Raw genomic sequence first — 19065 nt, 5'->3', positions numbered from 1 at the left:
GGGCGGGGGTTCCGCCCGCCCTCCGCGCGGTGCCCGGGCGCGCACGAAACATGGCGGCGGCTGGCACGGGCCGGTGAGGCGGTACCGGCGGGGGGCTGTCGGGTGTCATGGCGGTGGCGGGCAGCACCGCCCCCGCGTCTCCCTGAGCGGGACGGCAGGGGGGCCTCTGCGCCAAGCCGGGCGATGGACGAGAGTGGCGAGCTGGGCGGCCTGGAGACCATGGAGACCCTCACGGAGCTGGGCGACGAGCTGACCCTGGGGGACATCGACGGTGAGTGGTGAGTGGGTGGGTGGGGGGAGTAGGGGGATCGCGCGGGGAGGAAGGGGTTACGGCGGCGCGCGGGTGCGCGTGCGCCCACCCCACAGCCCCGGCTCGCGCGGGAAGAACCCTGCGTGCCCGGTGGCCCCAGCGGTCCCCAACCCTTCCGGCACGACGGGTGTGAGCCCCGGGGTCGGGGCGCTCGGCTCCGGGAGGCGGTGGAATCCCGAGAGCTGGGCCCAAAGCGGATCGAGGAGCGTGGGGACGGGGGCGTCTCGGGGAGCGACATCTGAGGAGAGCGTGGGGCCACCGCCTTCCTCTCGCGCCCACACGCGCTGTGGGTCTTCTGGCTCTCCGCGGCTCCGCGTCGCACCTGTCACTCCCAGCCCGACCACAGGAGGGGCTACGGATTCCTCGGACTGCGCCCCTAAAGTTGGCGTTCTAAACTCCTGGTTTTCTGGGAATTGACAGACGGCTGGGTCGTCGGACACTCCGGGAAACTTTGGGCATCAGCTGCAGAAGCAAGTTGCTGATGAAGCGAGCAGTGGCGGCGGAGCGTGGACGCCTCTCTCCAGGGAGGGAGACCCGGGCGCTCGTGCTGTTGCGCTGCAAAGGGAGTTAAGCAGCAGGAATTCTGAGTTGTGACCTCTCGGGTACAAGCTGGGAGAGGGTGGCCGTGGTTCTGTCGTCTTAACAGCGGAGTGGAAGAGCTGGTAGGAGCCCAGGAAGCCGCTCTTGCAATGTTCTCATTTTTCGACCATGGGAACCGATGTTTGGAGAGGGTCCACGACTTGCCCAAGGTCACCCTGCTAGTTACAGAATCCAGTTCTCCCAGTTCCTGAGCTGTTGGTTTCTTGCCATTCTACCTTTGGGGATTTGGAATTCAAAGAATAGGCTACTAATCTTAATGACTTTCAAGAATGGAGCTCTTCCCATGTTCTAGGCCCCAAATATTTTGCGTTATGTTACTTAATGCTCACAGCAATCCTGTGAAGAAGATTTATTGCCTCTTTTACAGGAGATGTTGTCTGAGATCACTCACCTTAGTCCAGAACCCTTGCTCTTTAAGCAATAACTCAGGAACATTGTTGCTTTTCAGTTTACTAAATGCTTTTACATGTAGGATTTCACTACAGCCTTGTGGTAGGCAGGTATTATGGCTGCAGTCCCATTTTGCAGATGAAGAAACTGCAAAATATTCTCTTCTGGAGGAAGAGATAAGTAGTAGCAGCTATTTGAAAAATATGATTTCCATTTTCCCATTTTGCTTTTGTAACATTTTCTCTCTTGGTTTGTCCTTACTTTGTTTTGGTCACCCAGGCATTATAGCAAGACCTTTAATGAAAGCCCCACTTTGAACCACAGACCCTTCCACTAAGTGCTCCTTAATGGGAGATCAGGGATGGAAGAGTTTTGGGAATATCATAAGGGTAGCTAACATGTTTTGAGCACTCATGTGCCAGGTGTTGTGTTAAGCACTTATACACACTAATATTCTCAATCCTCTTAACAACTGTCAGATGCAGTTGACCATTATTAGTCTTCTCCTTCTGTTCATTGACTCACCGAGTGTTACACAGAAGTATGCCCAAAGCTGCCTTCTAGCAAGGGCACAAACAGAAATTCATTTTGTACTTCTATTCTTTAATTGATCTTTATTTGTTTGAATTTGTAATTTATTAAATTATGTAGTGGTTAATATTAACTTTATCCCCGTAGATGACTGAATAAAATAAGTACTCTAGAAACTACTACAGATGTTCAGTGACTTCACAGGCTCCCATACCAAGTTTGGCAAATATTCCCCTTCTTCATTTGGTCAGCAGGTATTTAAGTGCTGGCTGGGGTGTCTGTGCTGTAGGGAACAATGAAAGACAGGAAAGATTGAATTTTATGGTTGAAAGGACTTTGCGATGAGAAACAAACCATAGTGCTGAATGTAGAACAGCTTATAAATACTGCACAGGACAGTAAGTGAAAATCATTGGTGAGGGAACTTGGTAAAGGCTGTTGTGTTTGTCAGCTTTCTGTTGCTATGACAAAATAACTGAAAGAATCAATTTAGAGAAGTAAAGATTTTGGCTCATGGTTTCAGTCTATAGTCACTTAACTCCATTGGATTCTGGGCCTGTGGTAAGGCAGAACATCATGGCAGGGAGGGTGTGAAAGCTGTTAGAAAGGTGTTGGAGGTCTGGGGTTGTAGCTCAGCGCTAGAGCACTGGCCTAGCCCGTGGGAGGTGCTGGGTTCGATCCTCAGCACCACATATAAACAAACAAATAAATAAATAAATACAGGTTCATCAATAATAAAATAAAGGTATTGGGTTGGAGTTGTGGCTCAGTGGTAGAGTTCTTGCCTAGCATGTGTGAGGCCCTGAGTTCGATTCTCTGCACTACATATAAACAAATAAATAAATAAATACAGGTCCATCAATAACTAATAAAAATTAAAAAAAAAAAATAAAGGTGCTAAAGACAAAAATAGAGTCCCTAAGAGTCGCCAAAGGACCCACTCCCTTCAACTAGATCCTACCTCCTACAGTTTCTACTATCTCCCAATAGTCCATTCAGCTATGCAAGTTTGAATTAATTCATTGATAAGGTTAAAACCTCATTGCTGCACCAGGGACCTAGTCTTCAACACATGAACACATGGGGGACATTCTACATCCAAACCTTCAAAGCTGGTTTACCAGAGTACAACACCAAGGAGGTAGTCTTTGACCCGGGCCTTGGAGGACAAGAAGGGTTGGGCAGGCTGATGGCCAGAGTTATGCAGTTAGAAGTATCCCTTGATATTCACCCATATGTTCCTTCTCCAGAATGTTAGTGCAGTGAGGGCAAGGACCTTCCTGTCATTTACCTTGAATTCTTTGTACCAGAATAGCGAGCGTGTCCACCAAATATTTGTAGAATACCTGAATGAATGACCTTGGCCTGGGCAGAATACTGAATTGTACTAGAACATAGTCTTTGGAGTTGGTTGGGGTTTTTGTTTTGTTTTGTTTTGTTTTTTCTCCTTTTCTTTTTGGAACTGGAGATCGAACCCAGGGCTTCATGCATGTGAAGCAAGCATTTTACTGCTGAGCTATATCCCATCCCTAATCTTTGGGGTTTGATTAGGTCAGGGTTGGCCAGCCCGGGTGCTTTAGGAGCCAGTCAGATAAGGAAGGGGAGAGATTATTGAAGTACATTACTTCTTTTCTGTGTGTATGATGGGGATAAAGGGGTCTTTGCAACCTGGAGGGCTCCTGCTTGCCTCCAGGAGGGGTGGGCAGACTAGTAGAAATCCTCCCGCCTGCTCTAATTCATTGATGTCCTTTTGGGCTATGGGCCCAAAGTGGCTACATCCATTCACTCATTCAGTATTTCTTAAGTGGTTTCTAAGTACTCCCATCATGTACACAGTACTGAGGATATCTTTGAACAAGATAGATGAGATCTCTTTCAGTGACTTAAATTCTTAATGAAAACACACATTAAATAAAATAAATGAGCCATTTTAGCAAGATACTATGAAAATAAAATGGGACTGTAATATGAGAACAACTGGGGTAGTCTACTTAGATGAGGTAGTCTATGGAGACAGCTTGGAAAGTATTAACACCCATCCTGTATTGGGGCACTCTACTGCTGAGTTACGTCAACAGGCCTTTTAAAATTTGAAACAGGGTCTCACTAAATTGCCTAAGCTTGCAGTCTTCCTGCTTCCTCCTTTCAGGTATCTGGGATTATAAACTTGTGTTACCATACCCAGCTTAATGTCTCTTTTTCAAAAAATGCCCAACTCTGGATTTTTATACGAAAGCTCTGGATTTTTAAACGTTGGATTTATCTATTATCTATCTATCTATCTATTTAGAAAAGCTATAGCCAGGCACAGTGGCGTATGTCTGTAATCCTAGCAGTTCAAAGCCAACTTCAGCAATTTAGCGAGGCCCTAAGCAACTTAAGGAGATCCTGTCTCCGAAAATAAAATGGGCTGGCGATGTGGCTCAGTGCGTAAGCATTCCTGGGTTCAATTCCTGGTACCAAAAAAGAAAAGAATGAAATAAACACACTGTAGATACACAGCAAAGCATGTATACTAGTCGATTTCCAGGGCCTTGTTCTGCTGCAGAATGTTCTGTTGTCCCAGCACCACATTTAAACAAATAAATAAATACAGGTCCATCGATAACTAATAAAAATTAAAAAAAAAAAAAAAAAGAAAGAAATGTGCTAAAGACAAAAATAGAGTCCCTAAGAGTCCCCACAGGATTGCCAGGTCTCACTTGTGATGAAATAGCTACACTGCTTCCTTTTGTGGTATATTTCTGTGTTTTGAGAAAGGCTCTTGTGCATTGTATTATGAGCCAGATCTCCTGGAAGGACAGAGAGGTGGACTCTTCCTCCACTGGGGATCAGAAAAGTCAGAAGCAAGGAGGTGACATTTTTGCTAGGTCCAGGGGAATGGGTGGAGGAGCAGCATGACAAGCATATCAAAGGAGGAGGACTAGGCTGCCTTAGAAATACAAGATTGCTAGACATTTCCTGGAACATACAGTGTGTGTAAGGAAACAAGATGAGGTCTGAGAGGTGAGTTGGAGCCAAATTATGTTCCAGGCGCAGATGTTTTGTGGAACGTAGGGAGGGAATTGTTGAACATTTTCAAGTAGAGAGGGACGGACAAATTAATCATGGGCTGTAAGAAAATTCAGCTATGCTGAGGAAAGAGTAACCTTCCCATTTGAAATGAAGGCCTCTGAAGGGTTAGCCCTGAAGGCAGGGCATGGTGGAATTCTAAGATTCCATCAAGGCTTTGAGCCTGGGGTAGTTGGAGAGTTCAGAAAGCAGGAAGGGCTGGTTGGGAACATGGATGAAAATTTGTCTTAAATGGACTGGAATTGAGGTGGGAAGCTATCATCTAATAGGAAATAGGAGGCCGATACTCAGGAGGTTAAAACAGGCTATTGAGGTTTTGATGTATAGTGACTGTTGATGAGTTGAGGATAGAGATAAAAGAACTGGGAGGTTTGAAGTGAGGGAAGTGTAATAAACTAAGTCGAGGTGAGCTTTTAAAGAAGTGGTTAGTAGATGTTGGGACAGTGCTGCAAAGGTTAGTAAGGATGACAAGGCCATGGAAGGAGTTATGGGATTTGGCAGTCAGGAGGCCTGCCTTTGACAGAACAAAGAGGAGGGCTCCAAGGCTAGGTAACCAGGCAGGAGTCAGGAGTGAATGGAGAGAGGCAAACAGAGGCGCTATTCTCCTTGGAAAAGGTTTAGGATTGTTTCAATGAACTAATTACTTTCTGTCTTTATGGTTTTGTCCATTCTAGACATTTCATGTTAATGGAATCAGGATATATGGTTTCTTAGTTAATAGTCAGATTCATCCATGTTGCAGGTGTATTCCATTATATGGATACACTACATTTTGTTTATCTACTCTTTAGTTGGTAGATATTTGGGCAGTTTCCACTTTGCAGCTATTATGAGTGAAGCTGCCCTGAATATTTGTATACAAGTTTTTATATGAACATAAATGTTAATTTCTCTTAGGTAGATCTACATTTTTGTTGTTCGAGTTTCCCCAGGGCTTATAATAGTCCCATTTTTTCTCCTGCTTAGTTTCTGTGTTCCTGTAATTAATTCAGCCCTCATGATAGAAACTACCTATATGGTGGTAGGTTCCTTTCTTTCCAGGAGCTCTCCCTCTTTTTGCCCTTTGATAATTGTTAAATCTGCTCTCCCTAACTTATCTTGAGACTACCTTGTAGAGTGATGTCATAGTTCCTTTTTCTACGTTTTTTTAGTTGTTTAACCCTTTTGTTTTGGTGGAACACGTTTCTCCAGTAGCTCCTTCCAGAGGTAAGTTTTTTGAGGCCTTGGCTATCTAAAAATACCTTCATTCTAACCCATTCCAATATGAATGGGTGAGACATATTTTATATTAGAATTTTAAAGGAATTGCTTCATTGTCTTCCAGCTTCTAGTAGTTGAGAGATTGGATGCCACTTTGGTTCTCATTCCTTTGTATGTCTTTTCTCCTCTGGAAACTTTTAGGATCTTGTCCTTATCCTTGGTTTCTTGTCCTTGAACTGGGCTCAGTCACTGGCCCTACTTAGTGGGGCTCTGGAGAGCTATTGTCTGATATCTGATTTGTGCAGTCCTCCTGCTGTTAGCCCATTCTGTACCTCAATCTGCAGAAGAATTTACAGTTCCCGAGCCTCTAGCTTCTTTTTTTTTTTTTTCCTCTAGCTTCTTCCTGCAGACCTCAGTTTCATCTTTGGTAGAGGACACTGAATAGGTACCCTATAAAAATGTGACTATGGTAAAGGAGATGTGTGGCGAAGGGGCAGAAACTGATTTCCTATTTCTCCAATAAGTGCTGGTTTGACAAGCAGCTTAGTAAGAAGAAACACAGGTCTACTTTTTACCCCTGTTGTATTACCTCTTAGATTTATTTTTTTCCCTGGGGGGGTGAACCCAGGACCTTATATATGCAAAGCAAGTCCTCTACCATTGAGCCACACTCTCGGCACCTATATACCTTTTAAAGACATAATCAAGTGTTGTTTTGACACTTGAATATTTACCGATGTTGCTAATGTTTGGGTTGAAAGAGCTGCTGTTGTCTACAGCTTGTTTATTTTCCACCAATTTTTAGCTCCTGGTCTCATCCAGTTATGTTTCCTGGGATTGCTCAGACCACCTGACCAGAGTCCCCTTGGGTTTTTCCTCCTTCCTTCTTGTTTGGCTTCACCCTTGACAAACATTCTCCACATTCACACCCAGGCCTTTGGCCTAATGTTCTTGAGTTCTGCCTGCCTCTAAACAGTCTTTTACTCAGCTCAGATATTGGCATTAAAGTATACTTTTGCTTTTATTTCAATTAGATCTCTCTTTAAATTCATAATTTAAAAAGTATCCCCCACCCCTGTATTGGGGATTGAACCCAGGAGTGCTCTACCACTGAGCTACACCCCCCAACCCTTTTTTTAAGTATTTAGCTAGGGTCTCACTGAGTTGCCAAGGCTGCTCTTGAACTTGGTATCCTCCTGTCTCACCGTCCTCAGTCATTAGGATTATAAGTGTGCACCACCATGCCTGGCTCATCTTGTTGTATATTATTATTTACTGTCTCTGCAATCAACTCTACTTTTTAATCCTTCTCCACGTTTTGAAATCACTTGTAGGCAGCACCCATTATGTTCCTAACACTGTATCTGCTCAGACCTTTATACAGGGTCTGTTTTGTCCTGGGTTCTGGGTTTAGCACTGGTAAGGTAAACAGGGTCATTGCCCTCATAGAGGGTGATGGCCCTTGAGGCCAGGCACTATTCTATGCCCTTAACCATTTTTTGTCTCATAATGTTTTTGCTTTTAATCCTTTCTCCATTTCTACAGTATGCTTTCGATTAAAGAACTGAGGCCCAGATCACACATTTAGTAAGTGGTAGGGTGGTAGCTTAAATCTAGATGTGTCCAGCTCTAAAATACATGTTCTTTTTCTCTACCCCATGCCATCTCCCTGTCTGATTTAAGAAAGCTTCTAAATTGCAAATACAAGGTGGTGTGATGGGCTTTGAAGCTAGACATGAAATCCTCTGCTTAATTATATATTCAGGGGACGTATGTTTATCAGTGGGCACTTAAAGTAACTTTCCCTGGGTCCAGTGACTTTTCTTAGATTCCTGTGAGAGGTGGAGATTGGGGATATCTAAGACAGGGCTGTTGCAAGAATTAAGTGAGATAAAGTACATAAATGGAAGCAGGCAGACATTCTTTTTTGGCTGTGGGAATGAATGGGGACCTGAATGAACTTCAATTTACAAGTTGACTCTGGACCAAAGGGCCTTTTTTAGAATACAGTTTTGGAATGTTTATTTTTTCCTTTTGAAAAGGTTTTTGTAAGTTTGGGTGGGGTGCAGAGGAGCAGCCACAGAATGTGATATAAAGTGTTCCGTTTCTTTAAAACAAGACTCAATGGTTAAACTTTATTGACACGATGGAATTATTTAGAGTAGCAGAATTCCACAACCTGGGCTTCAAGGTAAGGCTACCTGGGGAACTTATTTAGAAACTAATCCTAAACCATTGAAAGGCTTGCAAACGGGGAAAACAGAGCCCTTTCTGTATATTTCAGGCCTTGGGGATTGCTAATGAGTATGTGTCTAAATGCCCTTTACAATCTTGCTCCTCCATCTCGCCCCACAGAACAGGGCTCAGGGTCTGGTTTGGAGTGATGAAATTCTGAGCTGCTGAACCACATGTGGAGCTGCCTTGCTGCCCAGGGCCTGGCCATCTAACAGCCTCAGGAGAAATAATGCTGCTTTCTGCATGCTACCATTCCTGTCAGGCCTTGCCCTTTACAGAAAGCCTCCTGCCATTTCTTTCCAACAGTGCTGTGAGGTTGAAGCTTGATTTTTGTGCCCATTTTCCATGGGCATAGATGAAGCACAGAATCAAAATGATTAGTTTGAGGTTTCCCATGCTGCTGAGGAAGTAGAGGCGAACTTGGGTCTTCTGACATGGGATCCCTCCTTTTCCCTGCCTTGTGGAAATGAGTTGGGAGATACCTTGATTCAGGCAGCATGATTGTCTAGCCGTCCCTTCTCTAGTCAGAAATTGTGTTTTTGAATTAAAAAAATAAAAATAAAAATCATTGCTCAAGCCAGGTGTGAGTGGCACACTCGTAATCCCAGCTATTCTTGAGGCTAATAATGCAAGAGACTTACAAGTTGGAGGCCAGCCTCAGCAACTTAGCAAAACCCTGTCTCAAAATAAAAAATAATAAGGGCTGGGGATATAGCTCAGTGGTAGAGTGTCCGTGAGTTCAATCCTTGGTACATAATACGTGTGCCATGCACACACACACACACGCACACACGCACTCACATCATCATCATCATTTCATTCCATTTCAGCATGAGTAAGTGTCCATATATTCACAGTCACAATTTTCAGGAAGCTGACATCTAAACGTCTAATCTTAGTATGATGCAACAGGGGCCCTAACAGAGGAATAGATTTCAAATTTTTGAAGTATTAGGAAAGTCTTCACAGGGACTTTAGCATTGGATTGAATTGTGAAGAGTAAGTGAAAACAATTTTAGAAGAAGGGGCAAAATTGGAACAAAGTTGTAGTAATTTGGCATATTCTAGAAACTTGTGATTTAATGTGGTTAGAGTACAGTGTAGAACAGTTCTCAAACTTAAGTGAGCCTTTGAACCCCAGTGTACATATCCAAAGATCTGAATCAGGAAGATCTAGGATGTCACCCAACAGGGACCTAACTATTGAAGGAGACAACATCAGAGAATGCTTGGTAGGAGCCTTGTGAGCCGAGGCCTTAAGGAGAAAAGAAGCATGTCCCAGGCCCAGCGAACAGCCTTTTTGGAGGGCTTGGCCAGTGTTCCTGTTTTACAGACACGCTCTTGATAACCATGTTGTTTTGATCAGACGCCTTCTTGCTTCAGTGTGTTCTTTATAGTCATGATTCTTGGTGATAAGGGCATGAAAAGAAAAGGACTTTTTGGAAAGGCTGGACTGACCAGACAAGCTAGAGAGCTGGACCAGGGAAATGGGCCAGAATCAAGGGAGACTCAGCCACAGCAGAGGCTGAGCCCAGAGCAACCTGATGAGGACTCCGCTGCTTGATGATTTGTGTGTTGTCCTTGCTTTCCTGGGTCATCCCTCAAGAGTCATGTTCCTGGCAGGAGCAGTCATTAACCATAGCTAATGACCTTACTTCCCTGTGAGACTGCCTGATGGGCATTCTCTAAAAGGAATGTCAGGGTGCTAATGGGAGGGTCAGGCCTGATGGTGGAAAAATGAAGCACAAGTGACGAATGTCCACTGCATTTTCTGTGCCTCTTCTCTTTGCCTCCAAAATAAAAGCCAAATGTCTATGATGGCACTTAGGCCTTTCACAGTTTATCTACAGGCAGCTCCATCTGTCTACTTTGTTTTATGCTCTCTCTGCTTCAGCAACTTGCAGAACAGTTCCTGGTGCTGTGGTTTTGCTAAAACTGTTTCCTTTGCCTGAATCCACCCCCCTCCTCATAAAACCCTTTTCATCCATCTAGACTCAGCTTTCACTGTCTGCCAAGATGGATCAGTCTTTTCTTTACTCTCTGACAGCCCTTTCTTTGGGAGGTACTTGTCTGTTCTCACCCTTCTCACAGTGTATGGAGTTGGTTAGATTTCTGTCTTCTCTGTAAGATTGAGAGGTAGAGAGGGGAAAAAACAGTCTTTTTCAATTCTTGCTCTTTGCTGGGTCCCATGCAAGGCACTTAGGATCGATCCTCCAGCTCCTAGAACATAGCGCATAGCACACACAAACGTCGAGTGGATATTTGTGCATCATTTAATTAATAATGGCTTTACAGGTATTATTTTCTTCTTAGGAATATTTGGGGGTGTAATAATGCATAGAAGGGTAGGATGGTGGGTTCTTGGACTCTTTCATTTTTGCCAAATGGTTTAAAGTACTGAAAAAAGGACGAGATTCCTTGTTTTGTAGACTCTGCCCCCAGAAGGACAGTTCAGGGGAATTGGTTTGTACCTGACTTTGTTGACAGTGGGTCATCTGTCATTGTGAAACCTAAGGCCCTCCTCTTGCAGAACAGGACCATGTAGGATCAATTCCTTAGCGTCTCTCTCACTCTCTGCATCTTGCTCAACTTTGTCTCCTGCTTTCAAGAGAGTGAAAAAGAAAACAGTGTGATGCCAGGGTGGGGGCAGATGAAGATCTGGGAAAGACCTGGGATGACACATCTTTCCCTTCCTGAGCTTGGGGTGTTTACTCATGAATGAATGAAGCATTGACTGGGCATGTTTGGTGGTAGCCATACAAAAATGGAACCAAAGTATCCACATTATGTTGTGGCTAAGCCCTTGACTTCAAATCCCAGCTGACTATATGACATTGAACAGTTGCTTAACCTCTGTGCCTTATTTTCCTTATCTGTAAAGTGGAGATAGCATGGCACCTACCTGAAAGTATTGTGGAAATTATATGAAGAAATATGAAGTGTTTAATGTGATTGCTGACACAAGACCTCAGTGAATGTTAACTATTACTATACTATTTTTATTATTACTAATTGGCTCTGGGTTCTTTCTTCTTGTTGTACTCAGAGTCTCATCTTAATCTCTTTCTAAAAGCAGGCATTTCAAAGTAATAAATGGAATGAAATGGATAGCCTTTCAAATATGAGGTACCGAGATGCCTGTAATTTAGCATTAGGTAAGTGTTGGAGTTTCTGGGTGGGGCTCTTGCATGGGTGGGGACTCCTGTGCAGCAATCTAGAGCACAGCCACCATGAGGTAGGGCAGCTGCATGAGATCCCAGAGAAAAGGCAACATGGTGGCAGGGTTGGGTTGACTTCTACAGCAAGATGCTGGAGAAAGAGCATAAGACTCTGGAGAGGTAGAAAAGCTTCTGCCCCTGTCTATCTTTTGTTCATCACGTGCCTGAGACCATGTGAAGTTCTTACCCTCTTTGGACTTAGATTTGTTTTTTTTTCATGTGCAAGAACCTTTGTCAGTCTCAATGTTCAAGCACTTAAGTGCCAGGCACTATCCAAAGTGCTTCACACACAATACCTCATGCAAAAGAGTGCTTGAGCCAGATATGGTGGTGCACATCTGTAACCCCACTACTTGGGAGGCTGAAGCAGGAGGATATCAGGTTTGAGGCCAACCTGGGCAGCTTTGTGAGACCCTGTCTCAAAATTAAAAATGAGGGGCTGTGGTTGTGGCTCAGTGGTAGAGCGCTCATCTAGCATGTTCGAGGCCCTGGGTTCGATCCTCAGCACCAAATAAAAATAAATAAAATAAAGGTATTATGTCCAACTACTTCTAAAAAATTTGAAAATAAATAAATAAAAATTAAAAATGAAAGAAACTGCAGGTGTAGTTCATTGAGAACACCCGGGTTCAATCCCAAGTACTGCACATACCAAATCAATCAATCAATATTTTTTAATGCATTTGTTTGTTTATTTTTTTTTTTTGTGGTGCTAAGGGTCAAACCCAGTGCCTCACACGTGCTAGGCAAGCAATCTGCCACTGAGGTACAGCCCCTATCTATCTTGAAGTAGCTACCTCACAAGATGATTTCTTAACATTATGTAACAGAGTATGTGTGAAAGTTCCTAGCAAGGTGTTAAAGTCAAAAACAATGTAGTATCAGTGCTAACCAGGTAATTTTCTAGTAAAATAAAAATCACATTTAAACTTTGTAAGTAAATGTACACATGCTCACATGCAAACACAAAGTAAATTACAGTAAAAACAACAGCTGTTTAGGCAACATCCCCCAACAGGTACCTGCTGTACCATGCCGCTCTTTTTATACCAGTGCTTTGTACCAGCCCTGGCAGATATTTACACAGGGTTCTCTACAAGAACATATGCCTCTGGCAGACATTTATTTTTGTATCTGGTGGCATCTTAGTTAATGTTTGTTAAATGCATGTATTAAGGGATGTGTCTTTATAAATTTGTTCTTTATTAAAAGAAAAACTGTTCTTTTAAAATTAATTAATTTGTTTATTTATGTTTTTAGTACTGGGGATTGAACCCAGGGCACTTTATCACTCACTGAGCTATATCCCCAGTTCTATTTCTGTTTTCAAACAGGTCTTACTAAGTTGCTGAGGCTGGCCTCAAACTTGTGATCATCCTGCTTCAGCCTCCTTAGTCTCGGTTAGAGACTCTTTTAGCAAGGAGCACTTGTTAAAGTAGAACGTCTCATTTGGATGATAATGTAATAATTTGGGTAGAAAGGTATACTTTAATGCAAACAGGCAAAAATATCTCTTCCCCATTTCCCTTGATGAGTGTGAGTTACATGTTGCCCTGAGACTGATGTTTTCCATTAACACTGGAACACTGAGCTGGGCACAGTGGTACGTGCTTATAATCACAGACACTTGGGAAGATGAGGCAGGAAGATCACAAGTAGGTCAGCCTCGGCAACTTACCAAGACCCTATCTCAAAATTAAAAAGACTGGAGGCTCAGTGGTAGAGCGTCCCTGGGTTCTATTCTCAGTACCACACATACACACACACAAAAAAAAAAAAAAAAGAAAAAGAAAAAGAAAATGAGGGAGAGAAGGAAATTGATATGGAAAGCAATGATATGGATTTCCTAAATGCCCCTCCACTCACACCCTGAATTCTCCTTTGTTGTTACTCCAGGTCTCTCTTACATCTTACTCCCGAATTTTGATGAACGTAAATGTAAAATATAAGAAATGCTTGTTTTGTAGGGTAGGAGATTGTAGGTGGAAGAGAAACAGAAAAACCTAAATACAGATCCAAATTCAAATCTCAGCTCAGCCACTTTGTAGTGTATGTGGGAGACTTAAACAGATTATCTAATTTCTTTGAGCCTTGTTTTCCTCACTTTTAAAACAGAATAATAATAATACTGGTCTCAGAGTTTATTAAAGTAATAATAGCTGTCATTGTTAACTATTAATATGTTGTCTCATAGAATCTGTATGAGTGAATTTAATTTCAGCTATAATCACCTTCTGTACATTTAAATAAAATATAAATACTGTTTTTAATCAGAAAATAAGTTTATTATCTTCACTGAGTTGGTTTTGCTTTTAAATTCAATAGCATACCATTAACTTTTATCCAAAGGATAATCTAAAATCTAACCTGGAAATATTTCCTTTTTCAGTGTGATATTTAAAAAACTGAAAGAATCAAATATATTTTATTGTATGCTTGACATATTCCTATATATAAATATATATCAGAGATTGTATTATTCCTATATACACAAGTAAAGAAAACAAATCTCAAGGAAATTAATCTTCCAAAGATAGCACGGTAATTACATTTCTGGATTCACAGCCAGTTCTGATTTTTTTTTCACTCCTTTGGTACTGGGGATTGAACCAAGGGTGTTTTACCTCTAAGCTACCTCCCTAAGTCTTTTTTTTTCTTTTAATTTTTGAGACAGTTTCTCAATAAGTTGCTAAGGGTTTTCTTAAATTGCCCAGGCTGGCCTCAAACTTGTGATCATTCTGCCTCAGCCTCCTAAGTGGCTGGGATTGCAGGTGTCACCACACTCAGCTTCTCTTTGCATCTAAACGTGAAATCTATATTCAATTTGATCTTGCAAAATGAGCCTTGGTTTGGTTTTTTTACATCCTGCTTTTCTCTCTAAATAGGTTTCCTTGTCACCCTTTCTTTACATACTTCCCAGGAGCCAACCTGTTTCTGAATGTTGATCAATTTTTAGAGCCATTTTCATAACCAGAACTTTTTTTTTTAATTTTGTTTTTTAAGTTGTAGATGGACAGGATGCCTTTATTTTATTTGTTTATTTTTATGTGGTGCTGAGGATCAAACCCAGTCAGTGCCTCACGCATGCTAGGCAATTTTTAATCTATAGCCAATTTTCAGAAAAATTTTCATCAGTGGAGAAAGTTATCTCAGGTTTTGTTGTTGTTGTTTCAGCCATTCTGATTATTATCTGCTCTAGTCAGAATCTAGCTATAAGTTTAATTAGTTTATGTTGTCATGGGGCTCTGGGTAAGGGAGCAGCCCCCTTGTACAAACCAGAAAGAAAAACTGCTAAGTGGTAGGGTCTCTCTTTCCTAGAGCATAAAACAGCTTGCCTGTGGGTTGTCTTCATTTTTAATAAGGAGAGTAGCCAAGCCCACTACCATTAGTTGTGGGACCCCTTGTGCTTTGGCCCCTGGCTACCTGCCAGATTAGTGCAGCCCACCACAGCTGCATTTTTCCCAGCTTAGCTCATGAGGCTCCCCAGAATAGAATGCAACTTGCATCCTGATCAGCCTTCAGGGAGCTGCTGGACCTGTTGAGCCTGTGATTTTGTTGTGCTCCTTGTATCCTCCTTGATGTCTTGTAGATACACCTGTCTGCTGTGACATTTCTCCAAGGCTGTATTGTGATACTTTCACTAATTCCTTGAGGTCAAGGACTGATACATCACCTCTGTAGGCTGGTGCTCATTGGGTGCTCAACATATTATAATCATTTTGAATTTATAGATCTACTTCCTCTAAAGTGAGAGCATTGCAGAAATTGCATATACCTGTCCAGATTTTCCAGGATAATTTAATATTTAAAAATATCTTGGTGTCATTATGAAGCAATATATTTCCTTCTATTTTTCAATGCATGATCATTGTTTTTATAGGTGGCATGAAAATTGCTTTTGGGGGCATTTCAGTGGCTCAATGCCTGTTTGTTTTGTTTTTGTTTTAAGTTACCAGGATCCTTAGTGCTTAGAGAGGTATAAAGGAGTGGAGGAGTCTAACCATGTACTTGTAGAGCACAACACATAAGCAAAACATTTAAAACTACAACTTGTGAGTTTTAAATGTGGCAACATGCTTTTTTTTTTTTTTAAAGGTAAAAACACACTAATCTATCATGAGCAAATATCAAAAGGTTATTAGCACTGTTAGGGAGGAAACTAGCAAGATGACAGAACTGAATCAAAGGAGAAGAAACTCCTATTTACATAGTAGGACAAGAAGAATGCAGAAATAAGATTGCAAGTTTAGGTGCACAACTGGTTAATGTCCTACAAGGCAATAAAAACAAAACCTTGGAGGTTATCTTTCCTATTAAATTATTTGCAACTTAGCGATTTTCTGCAAGTTAATATCTAACTTATCAGAACATGGGTCTTAATCAGTAGTAAATATAAAGTCAATAAAGTTGTGTTTTCTTAGCGCATCAGATGACTTTTAGGTAGGCAGGGGAGACAGTGCAGTAGTATAACCTTAAAGGGAGCCAGATACAGTGTGCATTCCAGTAATCCAGTAACTCCAGAGGCTGAAGGCAGGAGGATTGCAAGTTTGAGGCCAGCCTGGGCAACTTAATGAGACCCTGTCTGAAAATAAAAAATAAAAAGGACTGGGGATGTAGCTTGGTGATAGAGCACTTACCTAACATATGGGTTCAGAGCCCAGTACCAAAGTGGGGGAAAACAAAAGGACACAGAGAACTTTTATTTATTTATTTATTTATTGGCTTTATTTCCAAGTTTTAGATAATTTTTTCTTTTTTTAATATTTTTTTAGTTGTAGATGGACACACAATATCTTTATTTATTTTTGTGTGGTACTGTGGATCGAACCCAGTGCCTACACATGCGTGGCAGATGCTTTACCACTGAGCTACAGCTACAGCCCCTAGATAATTTTTCTTAACAAAATAGATCACAGTTGGGTTCATGGGCTAACACTACTGGGTCTGAAATGGAAACGAGTTCTTGGTAAAAGTAATTGTAAGTCATTTTGAAGTGGAATTGTGCAGTTTAGAGCTTGTACAAAAGAGGAAGGTATTCACAAGCAGAAAAGGCCAGGCTAGGCAGTCATAGTCCGATTGCCCCACCCGCAAAGGCATGTGCTGAAAAGGAAGTAGGTATTTTTCTTGGGTAGATGAGGAACTCAGGTGAGTAGGAAGTGAAACCCTTGGAGTAGGAGGGAGCATTGGGTAGAAGCCCTGAAGCTTGTGTTTAAGAAATTTGATTTGAAAAGCTGTTGGACTAATAAGATACTCAAAGATGATTATCTGAGGGTAGGAGGCTGAGGCTGAAATCAAGCAAGGCTATGGAAGTGGAGCAAAGAGTTAAGTCTGTGATACTTTGGAGGAAGACCTAACAAATTTAGAGTAAATTTATGGCAGAGGGAAAGAGCAGCAAATTGAAGGTGGTGCTGATGATCGCTCACCTGGATGAAACTACTGGGATCTGGCTCAGGTCCCATGCTATGGTGTCTAGGAAAGCCTAGACTTTTCTTCATTCTTTGCCCACTTTCCTTTTCTATGTAGAGCTGGGCTGGGGCTGCCTGATTGAAAAGGAGAGAGCCATATATACGGCAGATCAGAACACCTTATAAAAATTGCTTTAGGTCTGGGGTGTAGCTCAGTGGTAGAGCATTTGCCTAGCACAGACAGTGCCCTGGGCTCATTCCCTAGGGGAGAGAGAGAGAGAGAGAGAGAGCGTGAGCGAGAATGAATATGAATTTATGAATTGCTTTGGGTTCCTATGGGCTTTTTTACTGTCCTAATTTCTAACAGTTGTATTTTATTTAATATTTGGTATGTACAGCTGGGTGTGGTGGCATATGCCTGTAATCCCAGTGACTCAGGAGGCAGAGGCAAGAGGATCACAAGTTCAAGGCTAGCCTCAATAATTTGGTGAGGCCCTAAACAACTTAGAGAGACCCTGTCTCAAAATAAAAAGGGCTGGATGTGGCTCAGTTGTTCAATTCATGAGACCAAATAAATATATCAATAATAAAATTTGGTATATACAAAATATAAAATTTGGTATATACAAATGTGACACATTTATGTGTGTTACAAAACATGAGCATTTGAGAATCTCCACCTCCCCACCCGGTTTTCCTTTGTGGTTTCTTTGCCAGTAAAGAGGTTCACTCATCTGTCACTTAAAATATAGGATGTTTGAATCACTACTTTGCCATCCTTTGTCATTCCACGCCTCCTCCAGACTCCCTTTTCCTAGGAACATGACCCAGAAAGAACCCTTTTTAAGTAACGATGCTGTCCCTGTCAGTATTGTTCCTGTATTTTGAGCTGGTGTGTTGAGATGGCAACACACCTAGTGTTTGAGTGGAGTGGAGATGGCAATTTGCCTGTTAAGATTATTCCCTGTATTACTGCTTGCATTTAAGGACTTCTGTGTGGAAAGATGTGGTTACTGAACTGAGGTCTTTAACTGCCTTTAACTCTGGGTGACTTGAATGGTCATGGAGAAAGCAGTGATGACTACAAATAGTAAAATGGTGAAGAATGAAAAGTTACCTCACAGTTGACCTTGGGTTTGATACTAGTCTACTACTATTTGATTTTTCTGGTAATTATTAGAAAAACCATCCTAGGAAAGGAGATAGGATTATCAGCGTGGGAGAGTTCTGAATGCTTCAGGTAGTTCTTACTGGGCATTGGATTTTGCATTTACCTCCCTCTTTCTGGATCACTGGTTGTGTTCCATCTCATTCCCAAGCATCCTGTACACACACATCACACTGTACTTATTTATGCCTATGTTCTTGTGCTTGTGGAGCAGCTATAATATCAGAGATTAAATGAACAACAACAACAAAAAAAGTGAAAGCTTAGATGAATGTCCCTATAACCTTGGGGATGAGACCTTTTTTTTGGGGGGGGGGGGGAGCAGAGATTGAACTCGGGCATTCAACCACTGAGCCACATCCCAGCCCTATTTTGTATTTTATTCAACCACTGAATTGCTTAGCACCTCTCCATTGTTGAGGCTGGCTTTGAATTTGAGATCCTCATGCCTCAGCCTCCTGAGTCTCTAGGATTACAGGCCTCTGGGCCCAGCGGTGATGAGATTTTTTAAAGAATAACACAAAAGCCATGTAATTTCACTATGTAATATTAAAATTCATATATATATAGTTCTGTATACAAATTTGTACTAGAGCAACACATATATTCCCTTAATCACTGTGCTATACAAAATCTTGCAAAGGGGTTAGAATCAGGATACTCAAAAAATACCCTAAGTGAAAAAGGGGAAAGAAAAAAATCATTTTTAAAAAAAAAAAACAGGAAGCTAATAAAATATCATGGCTTTACAAGTAATTGGCCTAGAAATATATAAATACCACCACAAATTAGACGTTTCGTCTTGAAAAAGACCTGAGGTTTGCTTGTGGAAGTGTGGGTATCATTAGATGATAATGTGTGAGTTATTGTGAAATGGCAGAAGGGGAGGGTTATCTGAAGTTTGATGAAAAGTTCTGGCACCATTGTAAATGGGTG

At 41.9% G+C, this 19065-nt stretch overlaps 1 protein-coding gene across 3 annotated transcripts in view; it reads left to right on the top strand.

The window, feature by feature from the left end:
- The first annotated feature begins 20 nt into the window (after positions 1 to 20).
- Srebf2 (sterol regulatory element binding transcription factor 2) overlaps positions 21 to 19065 on the top strand; it is a 58728-nt gene continuing 39683 nt past the window's right edge. The window contains exon 1 of one of the 3 annotated variants that reach the window (XM_048803075.1): positions 21 to 278. Coding sequence is in view for 1 of the 3 variants with exons in the window: in XM_015501850.2 (XP_015357336.1) it covers positions 184 to 271 (88 nt within the window). In the remaining 2 variants the exon portion in view is untranslated. Of the gene's footprint in view, positions 279 to 739; positions 973 to 19065 lie in introns of those variants that run through there. The other 2 variants (XM_015501850.2, XM_048803076.1) reach the window with 2 other exon arrangements.

The sequence above is a fragment of the Marmota marmota genome, unplaced genomic scaffold (genome assembly GCF_001458135.2).
Source record: "Marmota marmota marmota unplaced genomic scaffold, marMar, whole genome shotgun sequence".
Taxonomy (NCBI): Eukaryota; Metazoa; Chordata; class Mammalia; order Rodentia; family Sciuridae; genus Marmota; species Marmota marmota.
This window is presented reverse-complemented; position numbering and strand designations above follow the sequence as displayed.